Source organism: Acinonyx jubatus, chromosome B3, assembly GCF_027475565.1.
Source record: "Acinonyx jubatus isolate Ajub_Pintada_27869175 chromosome B3, VMU_Ajub_asm_v1.0, whole genome shotgun sequence".
Taxonomy (NCBI): domain Eukaryota; kingdom Metazoa; phylum Chordata; class Mammalia; order Carnivora; family Felidae; genus Acinonyx; species Acinonyx jubatus.
The window spans coordinates 6,338,652-6,352,397 of NC_069386.1; the positions used below are offsets into that span (position 1 = coordinate 6,338,652).

A 13,746-nucleotide genomic window follows, 5' to 3' on the forward strand; every position below is an offset into this window, starting at 1 on the left:
GGAGCTTCAGTTTTTATTTTCTCTTTTTCCTGTCTTTCTGACGCTGGATAGTAAGAATAGAAAAACAACCTGTCCTAGTTCCCCTGAGGGTTCAAGAGTGCCAATTCTAGCTCTGCCTAAATCATATACTCCCTCCAGACTAACGAAGCAGGTCTCCTGGGTTCATCTGCTACCGAGTGACCTCCTTTCCCCATTCCACAGTATATTTAGTATATTATATAGTCAAAGAGGCACAAATGGGAGATGAAATGCTTCCTGGGGGAGGTGATGGATACCTTGATTTTGTAAAATGTGAACATGGAGATATCTTACCAATAGATCCAAGGTTTATGATGGGTAAGAAAAGATAAGGAGGGAAGATTTAAGAGTAAAATTTCATTGGGAGTACCAGAAGAGTGCTTTCAGGAAAGGTATCTTCCTGAAGACGGATTCTTTCAACAGGGTTGATGCTTTTACTTAACAATAAAAATAATGGTTATAGGAAGAATAAAAGTCTCACCAGTGGTTCTTGTAGACAGATTCGATCTCCTTGGGTTAAAATACAAGCTTCCAATTTCAGAGGTGGCAGCACATCAGGTTTTGGCTCATAGTACTGTTTTAACTATGTGTGGTAAGGAAAAAAACACACCAGGGCTCATGAATGCTTTTTCACTTCTTTAACTGGTCCAAGTAATGGCACCTTTAATGTTTAACACCATCTAAGACCTATTTCCCAAGTGTCCAAAGAACAATGCAGCAAAATATGTGTTGCTTTGCCTCAACTCATCCTTTACCCTTGCTTTAGGCATCATGTTGAGATCTTTCCTACTCCATTTCCACTAACTTTCTCACAAAACATCGTGCCCTCTCACATCAATTCCTAAACCTACAAACCTACAACCTAAAGCAATCAGCATTTCCAATATAGTTTGATAGTTAAGAATATATAAATAAGCTCTAGAGTCAGAATGGCTGAGTCCAGGTCCCAGTTAAGACTCATGTGTTAATACTTTTGGTAAAGGCATCCATACCTTCGTTCCTCAGCTGTGATGAAATATTACTATAAACATATGAGGCTGTGTAAGAATTAAACATGCCAATACATGTAAAGTGCTAAAAACACTACTTAGCACACAAGAGAGACAAAGAAATGTTAGCTATTATTTCTCTCCTTTTTAGAGTCTGCACAATTTTACTGGTACACATACTAACCGGAGTTGGGAAGCAGTGTTCCATACCTTCAATCAATTTTCTATGCTTGTTAAGTATATGAATGTTGATGGGCTGATTATAACAGTTTGAAAAGATACACTATAGTTAATAGGATATAAATTTTGCATAGGATCAGGCTTGAGGCCCAATGGAAATCTTTAGATAAATAGTATAAGGACCTTCCAATAATTTCTACACATCCGAGATCTTAACTTTAAATGGAACTTCTTCAGTATTATAACAAAAGTAATGACATACAAAAGTAGGGGGGATGGGGGAAAAAAAGAGAGAACTTTCTTTTTAGCCGAGTGGTGGACATGAAAAAACTGCTACCTCCAACCTGGAGTGGTTCTTTTTCTTTTTTTCTTTTCTTTCTTTTCTTTTCTTTCTCTCTTTCTCCCTTTCTTCCTTCCTTCCTTTCTTTCCTTTCTCTTTTAAAGTTTATTTATTTCTTTTGAGAGAGTGGGCGAGCATGCACATACATGGGAGAAGGGCAGACAGAGAGGGAGAGTGAGAATTCAAGCAGGCTCTGCGTCATTAGCAAAGAGCTCAACATGGGATTCGATCCCACGAACCGCAAGACAACAACCTGAGCCAAAATTAAGAGTCATTGGGACACTCAAGCCCCCAGGCACCCGAGCTGCTTCTTTCTTTGGTCTCTCCCTGCCCTCTGAGTATGGGGGCCAGTTTCAGATCGAGAGAGTTACAAACCAAGAAACTCTCAATATATAAAAAAGATTCAAATACCATATAATAAAATATTACTTTGCTATAAAAGGGAATGAAGTACTTATAAATGCTACAACATGGATAAACTGAAAACATTCGGTGAAAGCCATCGGTCACAAAAGACCACATATTGTACGATTCCACTTATATGAAATGTCCACAACAAATCTAGACAGAAAGTAGTAGATCAGTGGTTGCTTAGGGCTAGGTGTGTGGGAGAAGAATGAGAAAATTAGGGGGTGTTAGCTAAAGGGTGTGAGGCTTTCTGAAGTGATGAAATAAATGTTCTAAAATCGATTGTGATGCTGGCTGCACAACTCCATGAATACACTAAAAACCAATGAGTTGTACACTTAATTTTTTTTATTTTTTATTTTTTTTAAGTAGGCTCCATGCTCAGCGTGGAGCAACATGGGGCCTGGACTCAACCCTGAGATCAAGATCAGAGCTGAGATCGAGAGCTGGATGCCCAACTGACTGAACTACCCAGGTGCCCCAAGCTGTACACTTTAAATGGGTCAACTATACGGTATGTAAATTACATCTCAATAAAGGTATTTTAAAAAATAGATTCGGGGCGCCTGGGTGGCTCAGTCGGTTAAGTGTCTGACTTCAGCTCAGGTCACGATCTTGTGGTCCTTGAGTTCGAGCCCCGTGTCAGGCTCTAGGCTGATGGCTCGGAGCCTGGGGCCTGCTTCCGATTCTGTGTCTCCCTCTCTCTCTGCCCCTTCCCCGTTCGTACTCTGTCTCTCTGTGTCTCAAAAATAAATAAACATTTAAAAAAAAATTAAAAAAAAATAGATTCAAGGAATGCTTAATGAATAAATGTTGAGTGTAAATGGTCTTATTTATGCCAGATATTCTCCAGCTGAACTCGTTTCGTAGTGATCTTTTGAAATCTTTTTTTTGAAGTAGTTTAAAAATCCTTTTTTAAACTGAAAAGTACAGAATATAACCCATGCCTCTGTAACCTAGATGTAATACATCCATATTTTGCTATATTTGTTTCACATCTCTCTATTCTTTTAGAAGTAAAACAAACAGATACAGCTGCTAATAGCCCTTATACAAATGGTTCTTCAAAAGGTCCTTCTGACTTAGGGTGCAGACTGAGAGAGAATATACCTGAGAGAATAACTGTTAAGATGATGCAAAAGGGCAGGTAGGTAAGTAGTAATTAAAACATCAGGACAGCATCACATACCCCAGGCATGTTCATAATGTACCAGTGTACTATTTGGGAATTATTCTATATTTTGGAAAGTCCGGAAAATGTCAATCACCTTTCCATGTATTATCTATTCTCTATATCCATAAACGTATAAAATAAAATAAATGTATTACCTGTGAAAGTAGAGTCTGCATGATTGAATTAGCCAGCTGAGAGTTCCTTCTAAGGACATCATAGAACCCCTAAGAGGAATCAAATAGAGAGTAAGCTCTTTAACAGGTACGCTAAGTTCTAACTTTACTTTTTTTTTTTTTTACTTTTCTTATTTACTTTTTTTGAGAGAGAGCAAATGAGCAAGCATGGGTGCACGCAAGCACAGACCAGCAGGGGAGAGGGAGAGAGAAAGAATACCAAGGAGGCTCCATACCCAGTGCAGAGCCTGACACAGGGCTCCGTCTCACAATGTGAGATCATGACCTGAGCTGAAATCAAGTCAGACACTTAACCGAGTGAGCCACCCAGGCGCCTCTGGACAATCATAACTGTAAACATTAAAACAAAATTTTTTTAAACAATACTATTTCTTTACACTATTTCTTAATTCTTTGAAATGACTGAAATTATAGAGAGAGAAATGACTCAGAGAGTTTAGGTTATTTGCCTAAAAAGAACTAAAGAAATCTTTTTTTTTTTAATTTTTAATGTTTTATTATTTATTTTTGAGAGAGAGGGGCAGAGCATGAGTAGGGGAGGGGCAGAGAGAGAGAGGGAGACACAGAATCCAAAGCAGCTCCAGGCTCCGAGCTGTCAGCACAGAGCCCAGAGCCAGACGTGGGGCTCGAACTCATGAACTGCGAGATCATGACCTGAGCTGAAGTCATGATGCTTAACTGACTGAGCCACCCAGGCACCCCTAAAAAGAGATCTTTGATCATTGAGAACCAGATTAATAAACTGACCACAATCATCATAGTTTTTAAACAACAGGTCATTTCTGGATTTGGAGTACTTTGCTCCTTTACAGTCAAGAATGTTCTAGGTCTTCATTCTTTTGTCTCATCCTACATTAACAGCCTTCCCTTTTAGGACATTATTTCCACTTACTTTCCAGTGCTTCAAAAAGGTCTCCTGGCCCTGAGCACTCTAAAGTAAATGACTGTGTGATATTTCTTCCCATCCAGTATTTCCCATAGTTAACTACTTAAGTTAAAATCTTGGGGGGGGGGGGGGCCTAGGTGGCTCAGTTAAGCATCTGACTCTTGATTTCAGCCAGGTCATAATCTCACAGTTCGTGGGATTAGGCCCTGCATGGGGCTCTGCCCTGACACTGTGGAGCCTGCCTGGGATTCTATCTCTGCCCCTCCCTTCATGTGTGCTATCTCCCAAAAGAAATAAATAACTTAAAAAAAAAAATTAAATCCTGGGGAGAACTTTCTTTTTGGAACTGGGAAAAAGACTGTATGGTTTATTTGTGAGAAAATGTAAATGAGAGTTGACCCCCTAAACATTTATTTATTTATTTATTTTATTTAAAAAAAAAAAAAAAAAATTTTTTTTTTTTTTTTAACGTTTATTTACTTTTGAGACAGAGCATGAACAGGGAAGGGTCAGAGAGAGAGAGGGAGACACAGAATCCCAAACAGGCTCCAGGCTCTGAGCTGTCAGCACACAGCCTGACGCGGGGCTTAAACTCACGAACTGCGAGATCATGACCTGAGCCGAAGTCGGACGCTTAACCAACCGAGCCACCCAGGCGCCCCAACATTTTTTTTTAAAGAGAAGACACAAAGGAAAATTAGCGTTAACAAATATTAAATTTTTAAATAATCCAGTGAAGAAATGGGCAAAAGACATGAACAGACACTTCTCCAGAGACGACATCCAGATGGCCAACTGACACATGAAAAAATGCTCAACATCACTCATCATCAGGGAAATACAAACCAAAACGACAGTGAGATACCACCTCACACCTGTCAGAATGGCTCACATTAACAACTTAGGCAACAACAGATGTTGGTGAGGATGCGGAGAAAGAGGATCTCTTTTGCATTGTTGATGGGAATGCAAGATGCAGGCTGGTGCAGCCACTCTCGAAAACAGTATGGAGGTTCCTCAAAAATCTAAAAATGGAACTACCCTACGACCTAGCAATTTCACTACTAGGTATTTATCCAAGGGATACAGGTGTGCAGTTTCAAAGGGACACATGCACCCCCATGTTTATAGCAGCACTATCAACAACAGCCAAAGTATGGAAAGAGCCCAAATGTCCATCGATGGATGAATGGATAAAGAAGATGTGGTATATACATACAATAGAGTATTACTCGAAATCAAAAAGAATGAAATCTTGCCATTTGCAACTATGTGGATGGAACTGGAAGGTATTATGCTAAGTGAAATTAGTCAGAGAAAGACAAAAATCATACGACTTCACTCATGTGAGGACTTGAAGAGACAAAACAGATGAACATAAGGGAAGGGAAACAAAATTAATATAAAAACAGGGAGGAGGACAAAACATAAGAGACTCATAAATATGGAGAACAAACAGAGGGTTACTGGAGGGAGTTTGGGAGGGGGAATGGGCTAAATGGGTCAGGGGCACTGAGGAATCTACTCCTGAAATCATTGTTGCACTACATGCTAACTAATTTGGATGTAAAATACATACATACATACATATATACATAAAGTATCATCATCAAGGAAACAGTCATCTGCCCTACACCCTGCAACAAGTATGACCAGTGTTGATACCAACACATGAAGAGTTTTTACAAATCGATGATGTGACGTCTTTAATGAACAAATGAACACCAATATCCTAATAGATCAGTCCATGATCTGTATCAAGTTAAGTTTTAAAATTTGGAGCTACATTCAGTGCAGATTCTTTTTTGCATGTTGGAGGACTGCAGAGAAGAGTTAACACAGTAGATCTGAGACTGTCATCCTTAGTAAAGCCTGCTTGCAAGATTGCCCCTTGATGGGTGGCTGGGAATCTGGCTGGTAAACAGTCCCCTACACCGATAAAAAGCTTCACCTAAATGACAGAAATTTACTGTGTATAAACTGTACAATGTGGTTTATGCTGAATATTTTTATTTTCTTCTGGAAGTTTGGAATTTGGATATGTGCTAATAAGCACAAGTGCCTATGTAAACCAGCACCCCGTAAAAACCTTGGGTACCAAATCTCTAATAAGCTTCCTTTACTGAGGAATTGTTATCTACTGATGTGTTGACACAACTCATTTGCTGAAGGAATTAAGTGCATGCTGTGCAATCCCAGCTGGAGAGGATTCTTAGACGCTTGCACCTGGTTTCTTCCTGACTTTACCCTACGTATCCCTTGCTTCTGCTGATTTTGCTTTGTATCCCTTAACTAGAATATAGTTAGCCATGAGAATTAATATATGAGGAGTTTAAAAGTCCTCCCAGAGAAATCTTTAAACATGGTGGTTTTGGGGACCCCCCCCCTTCCAATACAATAAACAATTGTTCCAGTACGGCTTGTTGACAAGATCATCCTTTTTCTACTAAATTACCTTGGGATATTGGTCAAAAATCCACTGAGCAACTTTATACTTTTTCAATTGTCTTGATCCTTCTAGGTCCTTTACATTTTATTTTTTTTAATGTTTCTTTGTTTTTGAGAGGGGAGGGAGGGGGAGGGAGAAAGGGGGGGGAGAGAGGGAGAGGGAGGGGGGGGGGAGAGAGAGAGAGAGAGAGAGAGAGAGAGAGAGAGAAGAATCCCAAGGATGCTCCAAGCCCGATGCAGGGCTTGAATTCATGAACTGTGAGATCATGACCTGAGCCAAAACCAAGAGTTAGACACCCAACTGACAGACACCCAGGCACCCCTAGGTCCTTTACATTTTAGAATCAACTTCATTTCTGTCCAAAAAATCCTGGGATTTCAGTTGGGACTGCACTGAATCTACAGACTTTTTTGAGACTAAAATTACTAAAAATACTGTGCTGAGCATTTCAATCTATAAACATGGCACATCCTTCATTTACCTTTTCTTCTTTAATTTCCCAACAATATTTTGAGGTGTTCAGTGCACATATCTTGTACATTCTTTGTTAAACCTATCCTTAAGTGTTTTATTTTTTATCTATCATAAATTTTTTTTGATTTCCAATTGTTCACTGCTAGTATAAAATTGGTTTCTGTATCCCACCTTACTAAACTCACTTTTTTGTAGATTCTTTGCTGTCTACATACAGTGCAAATCAAGACAGCCACATTTCATCCTTTCAAATCTGTATGCCTTTATTTCTTTTTCTCATCGTATTGGATAGAACCCTCACTATAATGCTGAACAAGTATCTTTATTCTTGATTATAGGGAAAAACATTTAGTCTTTCATCATTTATTTCAGACGCAAGTTTCAGATTCCTTTTATCAGGTGCGGACATTCCTTTTTTTTTTTTTTTTTTAAATGTTGATTTGAGAGTGTATGTGTGCACATGTGTACGTGAGCAAGGGAGGGGCGGAGAAAGAATTCCAAGTAGGCTGTGCACTGTCAGCACAGAGCCCGACGTGGGGCTCGACCTCAAGAATGGTGAGATCATGACCTGAGCCAAAATCAAGAGTTGGATGCCCAACCAAATGAGCCACCCAGGTGCACCTCAAATATTCTTTATGATTCCTCACCTTAAACAACCTTTTGGCTAGCCATCACAAAACTACCAATCCTAACTGCATCAAGGAAGAGTGAACTGTACTTTTACAATCAGAAAAAACTTACTAAAATAAGAAAGATTATTAGTTGGGGGTTGCTATATTTCTTCCACTCTGATTTACCTCATAAAGTATGAGTCGAACATCAGCCTGCTGGCCTAAGCATCTCCTCAAACTATCCATGATCTCAAGGCAAAAAGTTTCATTGGCAACAGAATTGTAACGGCTGTGAACATCCACATGGACCTGAAAGGAAGAGAGGCCAGTTCTTGTATATTTTACCAAATTAATTTTCACAAAGAAGGTAAAATGAGCCCGTGTTCTTGGTCAAAGAAACTTAAATTTAGCTTTCCCCATATGCAAAAATCATCAGTAGGATGTGATAAGTGTCACTCTTATTCTGGTTTGGAGTAAGAATTTTCAAGCATTTCAACAAAATTAACTCTTCTCTATCCTTTAAGGTCTTCCTTGGCAATGTCAGGTGCTTAGGATGGCACAGAGATGATTTCACCACTAGAATCCAGTAGTCTTAATATACTTGATTATACTTAAAAGGTCTAAATGCTTCCTGAAATATTTTCAGGAGCTAGCACAATCTAGCTCTTTTTGCTTCCACAAAATCCTCAGAGTTTTATAGGTAGGTAATGTTTAGTTTAGAAATGGACAAGACAAAGAATTACAGCCCTTGTTTTAAATAATAAATCCAGTAACTATAGACCAAGACTCCTAACCCTTACTACAGGCATCTCAGTGAGGTAGTTAATACTGACAGATCAAATCCTAGCTCTACCCTTCACTGCTTACATCACCTTGGGCAAGTCATTTAACCTTCCTCAGCCTTAGTCTTATTAAGATGTGGATGATTTTAACAATACACTAATGACACCCAGTGTTCCTAATATTTAGTCTGTGCCATATGTTATGAACAAAAGTTTTTTGGAATCACACTAGAGCAACAAGGGATTCCTAATAAGATTGTTTCATTAATTTGCTATTTACAAATCACACAGTACATAATTTAAATAAAAAAAAAAATTTTATTGCTCCAAAGTCTGAATTACCAAAATACTATAAAAAGTCTTATTTTCTCAGATTACCAGGCTGTGCAAAGTAAATTAACTATTAAAAATGGGGATAATAATAACATCTAGACTCAGAGGATTACCAGGAAGATGAAATGACATAATAAATATAAAACACTTAGCACACCACCTAGCAGGACAAACCACAAATGCGAGTCACATTGCTAATTCAAAATTTTCTAGTAGTCAAATTCAAAAAGTAAAAAGATGCTGGTGAAATTAACTTTAACATTTAACCAACTACATCAAAACTATTTCAATATGTAATCGAAATTAAAAATAACAAGCTATTTTCCCTTACCTCACACTAAATTTTCAAAATGCAGCATGCATTTTACACATACAGCGTGACTCAATTTGGCCAGACACACTTCAACTGAGCATGCAGTTCAACAACCACACTGAGGCTAGTAGCTACCGTGGTGGAGAGCACGGTCTAGCACACAGCAAACCCACCATTTTAAGTAAGTGTTAGCTGTTATCACTGCCATCATCATCAGACTCTGTTTCAGGGTCATTTGTACAACCAGAGCAGGAGAGAGAAAGAACAGCATACACATCACCAACTTCTGCACGAATGCACACGACAACCCAGTGTTAACAGTCCTTACCTGGCTGGCACCGATGGACTGACTGCACTGGGAGGAGGACAAGCTGCCCAAAACCTTAAAGTTCTTCAGAAGCAGCAAAAACCCAGCAACCGCAGCTTTTCGGGCATCAAGCTGGCTAGCTCAAGAACAGACAGAGAAATAGTTAACCAACAATATTAGCTTCACAGGAATAGGTTTCTGGGTCAGAAAAAGCCAGTTACCTCTGTACAGAAAAGGAATATGAATAAGTAATGAAGCACAGAGCAAAATAAAATAAATTTATATACTCAAAATAAAACATCAGCTGTTTACAGCAGTTAGCAGTAGAGGAACTCAGCTGATTTCTCACTATCTAGTTAACCTCATGACACGATCTATACTTTCTTCTATGTGAGGAACAAGAGTACTGAGAAGCTATACAATGGGCCAATAATTCAAATATTAAGTACTAAGTAGGGTAGAAACGGCTGATTGTCTGAAGGACCACTTCCCTTCTTTGCAGAGGAGTATAGTGCTTGGCGCCTTGTAAACCCTCCATCCAGAAAAATGATACATTCATCTCACTGAGGCTCAATGATCAAATTCATGGGGGAGATGTTATGACATACAAACCTTGGCCTAGCAGACATACCTCTAGGTAAGGAATACCAAAAAACTGTCAACTCTAGAAGAGGGATAATAGTATATACTTGCTGGTTGTTCCTCTGTATATCCGCAAACACATTATAATAGAGTCAATGTGATATCAACTGAGCATCTTAGGGGTGCCTGGGTGACTCAGTTGGTTAAGTGTCCGACTTGGGCTCAGGTCAGGATCTCACAGTTCATGAGTTCGAGTCCCGCGTTGGGATTCTGTGTTGATAGCTCAGAGCCCGGAGCCTGGAGTCTGCTTTGGATTTGGTGTCTCCCTCTCTTTCTGCCCCTCCCCCACTTGTGAGGTCTCTCAAAAATAAGTAACCATTAAAAAAAAAAAAAAAATTGAGCATCATATATTTAAAGTACCAAATGTTTTCCACCTATTACTGGTCCCATAATACTTTTTGGGAGGTAGTAATATCATCTTTAGCTCCCATAATACTTTTTGGGAGGTAGTATTATCATCTTTAGCTTATACACTAAGAAATAAAGGAAAAGAGATCAGGAGGCATTGACTAAGCCAAAAAATACCTGAGACCGCTTAACAATTTAGTCTACAGTCACTAGACCATAACTCAATATTCACTAGAGTGAGTTTCTTGAATATTTTCCTAATGAAGATGTTTTCCTTTCTAGAACTCTTGCCAGCTGGCACTGCAACCTTGTCCTGAAGATTATTCTAGGGGTGTACAGCAGAGTACCTGAGATCAGAAGCTCATATTCTAGCTCCACGAACCTTTGTTTGACTTTTGGAAAGTCACTTATCTTCTCTAGGCCTGAGTTTCCTGATCTGTATGGAGGAGACTGTAATAATTCTAACTTTACAGGTTACTCTGAAGACTGCATGAGATAAAGAACCCTGCACGTAGCACAAGGCTGTGCCTGATGAAAGCTGTTCTGTTGGGTTAGACATCTGCAGGACCACTGTGAACAGGCTGTACAAGGAGACGGCAGAGAAGATGGTGAATAACATTAGAAGGCACTACTTCCCAGGGACTCACGGGATTTTCAATACCTGGCAAACATGGCTTTCCGAAGGACAAGTATCAGGGAGTCCCTCACTGACATGCTGACCTTGAGAAGGGGCTGAAAGACAAAGAAGAAGTAGGTAGAAAAACCCCCAAGTTTATTAGCCTTTGCTCATTTCTACCCAAAACTGTCACTATTTGGCTTATATAAGGAAATTTGGTTCTGTTTTTACATACATGTTTCAATGCTTATTACACTTAGTAATATGGACAACAGCATACTTTGAAATACTAAATTTAAACTAATTGTGAAATGCCTTTAAACCTATCGTCATCAAATTTCTAAGAGCTTTACAATTATCTCACTAACTTGACAATGAGTCATGGGAGACACAAGTGTGCCAGGAAGAAGGGGGTACACTTAGAAACAGAGTCTCGCTTGGTGCTCGTGCACTTTTAATACAGTTTTATGCTTCAAAACCAAGGAATACAGGATTTCTCAGACATTTGTATTTATGAAGAATCACATCAGACTTCCATTAGGCAGTTCAACCTCAGTTTTGCCAAATTCCTTAGGAGTCTAAAGACTTACCTGCACTGCCTTCAGCAGCCCTTGTACAGTTTGAAGCGGCAGAAAGGATAAATAGTCAAAAGTTTCTGTGACTTTAGCAGAACAACTTTGAAGAACTAAGGGTGCATACATGATGATATTTGAAAGCAAATCTGAAAAACAGAATCTATAGTGAGTTGTCTCAAAAACTAAATATATTTCAAATAAATAAAAATTAAATATGGGAAAATAAATGATAAAAGGTTTTTTGTGTCTTTTGTCAAGTATACTGCAATAGCAATTTCTACTGATCCTATATACTTTTTCTATGGTCAGTGTAACTAGGATATACTTCTGAAACTTTCTTCTGTGATAATATTAAGATTATAAAAATTTATGTAAAAGAAGGGAAGAAATCTGTTACACTGTCAAGACAAGTAGCATACTATATCTTCATATTTCTAAGCTGAAGTCAGTATCTGTGAACTTTTATATTAGTTTTTTTTTTTTTTAATGTTTGTTTATTTTTGAGACAGAGACAAACAGAGCATGAACAGGGGAGGGTCAGAGAGAGAGGGAGACACAGAATCTGAAGCAGGCTCCAGGCTCTGAGCGGTCAGCACAGAGCCCGACGTGGGGCTCGAACTCACGAACCATGAGATCATGACCTGAGCCGCAGCCGGACACTCAACCGACTGAGCCACCCAGGCGCCCCTTAAGTTTAGTTTTGAGTGAGAGAGAGAGAGAGAGAGAGAACAAGCATGAGTGGTAGAGGGGCAGAGAGGAGTGGGGGGAGACAGAATCCTAAGCAGTCCTCGCACTGTCAGCACAGAGCCCGATGCAGGGCTTGAACTCACAAACTGTGAGATCATGACCTGAGATGAAATCAAAAGTCAGACGCTTAACCGAGTGAGCCACCCAAGAACCCAGCTACGATCACTTATTAGTGCAAGTATAGTATTGTCCTATAAGGAATATACAAAACCACACAAACATGATCTCTCTTCAAGAATTTTAATTAGGAGTCATAGAAAAACATATTTTGAAAGCATGAAAGAGATAAATAATGGGTCAACATCAAATATCTAATAATCGCAAACATTTTATTGCCTAGCAAATATTATAGAGGCTAAAGAGGAGTTCAAAGGAAGAAGAGATTATTATGAGTTGGTGTGCTTTAGAAGAGTGAAGAGAAGTATTTAAGCTGGGTTCTGAAAGAAGGCTGACATTTAGATGCACCAAGAACCAGTAAGGGCTACTATATGTAAAGGGAAAAGTATGAGGAAAAAGAAGTATAGGGCATATTCAGAAAACGGGTTGGAAAATCCTGTGAAGCGGGGGTGAAGAATTCATAAATATAAATAAGTGAAGTTAATGGTGAGAAGGCAGGATGGATCAAATTGTCAAGGACTTGAAGGGCCAGGATAAAGAGCTGATAATTTATAAGGAAGGTACTGGTGATTTCTGAGTGACAGAGTGGTATTTTAGTAACACCATGTGGTGGCATATGCAGGCTGACTTGCTGCAGAGAGGAGAGAGCAGGGAAATCAGAACCTATGGCAAAAGCCTAAATGCAAGGATGTAAGGCTGCAAACTAGGCAACAGGTGGGAAGGAAGGGCACAAAAATGAAGACAAAAGTAACAGAAAAAATGAGAGAACTTAGGTACCAAGTTTGAGCTAATGAAAAGGAATTCCAACTTCTGGAACTTGGAGAGTCAGGCTTCAAATAATAGAAAGATGAACAACTGAAAGTGGACTTTGTTGGAAGGAAACTATTGCATTTGAAATAAAAGGAAAAAGAAAAACCTAAATGGAAATATACAGCAGGAATGGGGGCACTGAACCAAGGAATGAAGACAGTCTTGACATAAAGATTTAGGAGCCATGTCCACTGAAGCCCACAAAAATAAATGAAGTCATGCAAAGAGGGATGACATGTACAAGGAAAAGAATGTGTAAAAAGAGGAGCAGACTTCTGCTTCCTACCATCATGGAGAAACAGTGACTAGATTTATCCTCCCACTTTAAACAATAATAACAAAAAGGGCCAAATTATATTAATAATTTTCAGACACTAGACAAGCAGTGCAGGCCCATGGTCCCCCAGAGAAGGGAAATAAATGGGGTATGCCT

At 39.1% G+C, this 13,746-nt stretch overlaps 1 protein-coding gene across 5 annotated transcripts in view; it reads right to left on the reverse strand.

Annotated features, from left to right (window-relative positions):
- FANCI (FA complementation group I) overlaps positions 1-13,746 on the reverse strand; it is a 102,062-nt gene that overhangs the window by 20,869 nt on the left and 67,447 nt on the right. For all 5 annotated transcript variants that reach the window (XM_053223568.1, XM_053223567.1, XM_053223566.1 and 2 more), the window contains exons 15-20: positions 11,655-11,785; positions 11,110-11,180; positions 9,480-9,594; positions 7,910-8,032; positions 3,265-3,333; positions 500-601 (exon numbers count right to left, since the gene is read on the reverse strand). In XM_053223568.1, coding sequence (XP_053079543.1) covers positions 500-601; positions 3,265-3,333; positions 7,910-8,032; positions 9,480-9,594; positions 11,110-11,180; positions 11,655-11,785 — 611 coding nt within the window. The remainder of the gene's footprint in view (positions 1-499; positions 602-3,264; positions 3,334-7,909; positions 8,033-9,479; positions 9,595-11,109; positions 11,181-11,654; positions 11,786-13,746) is intronic.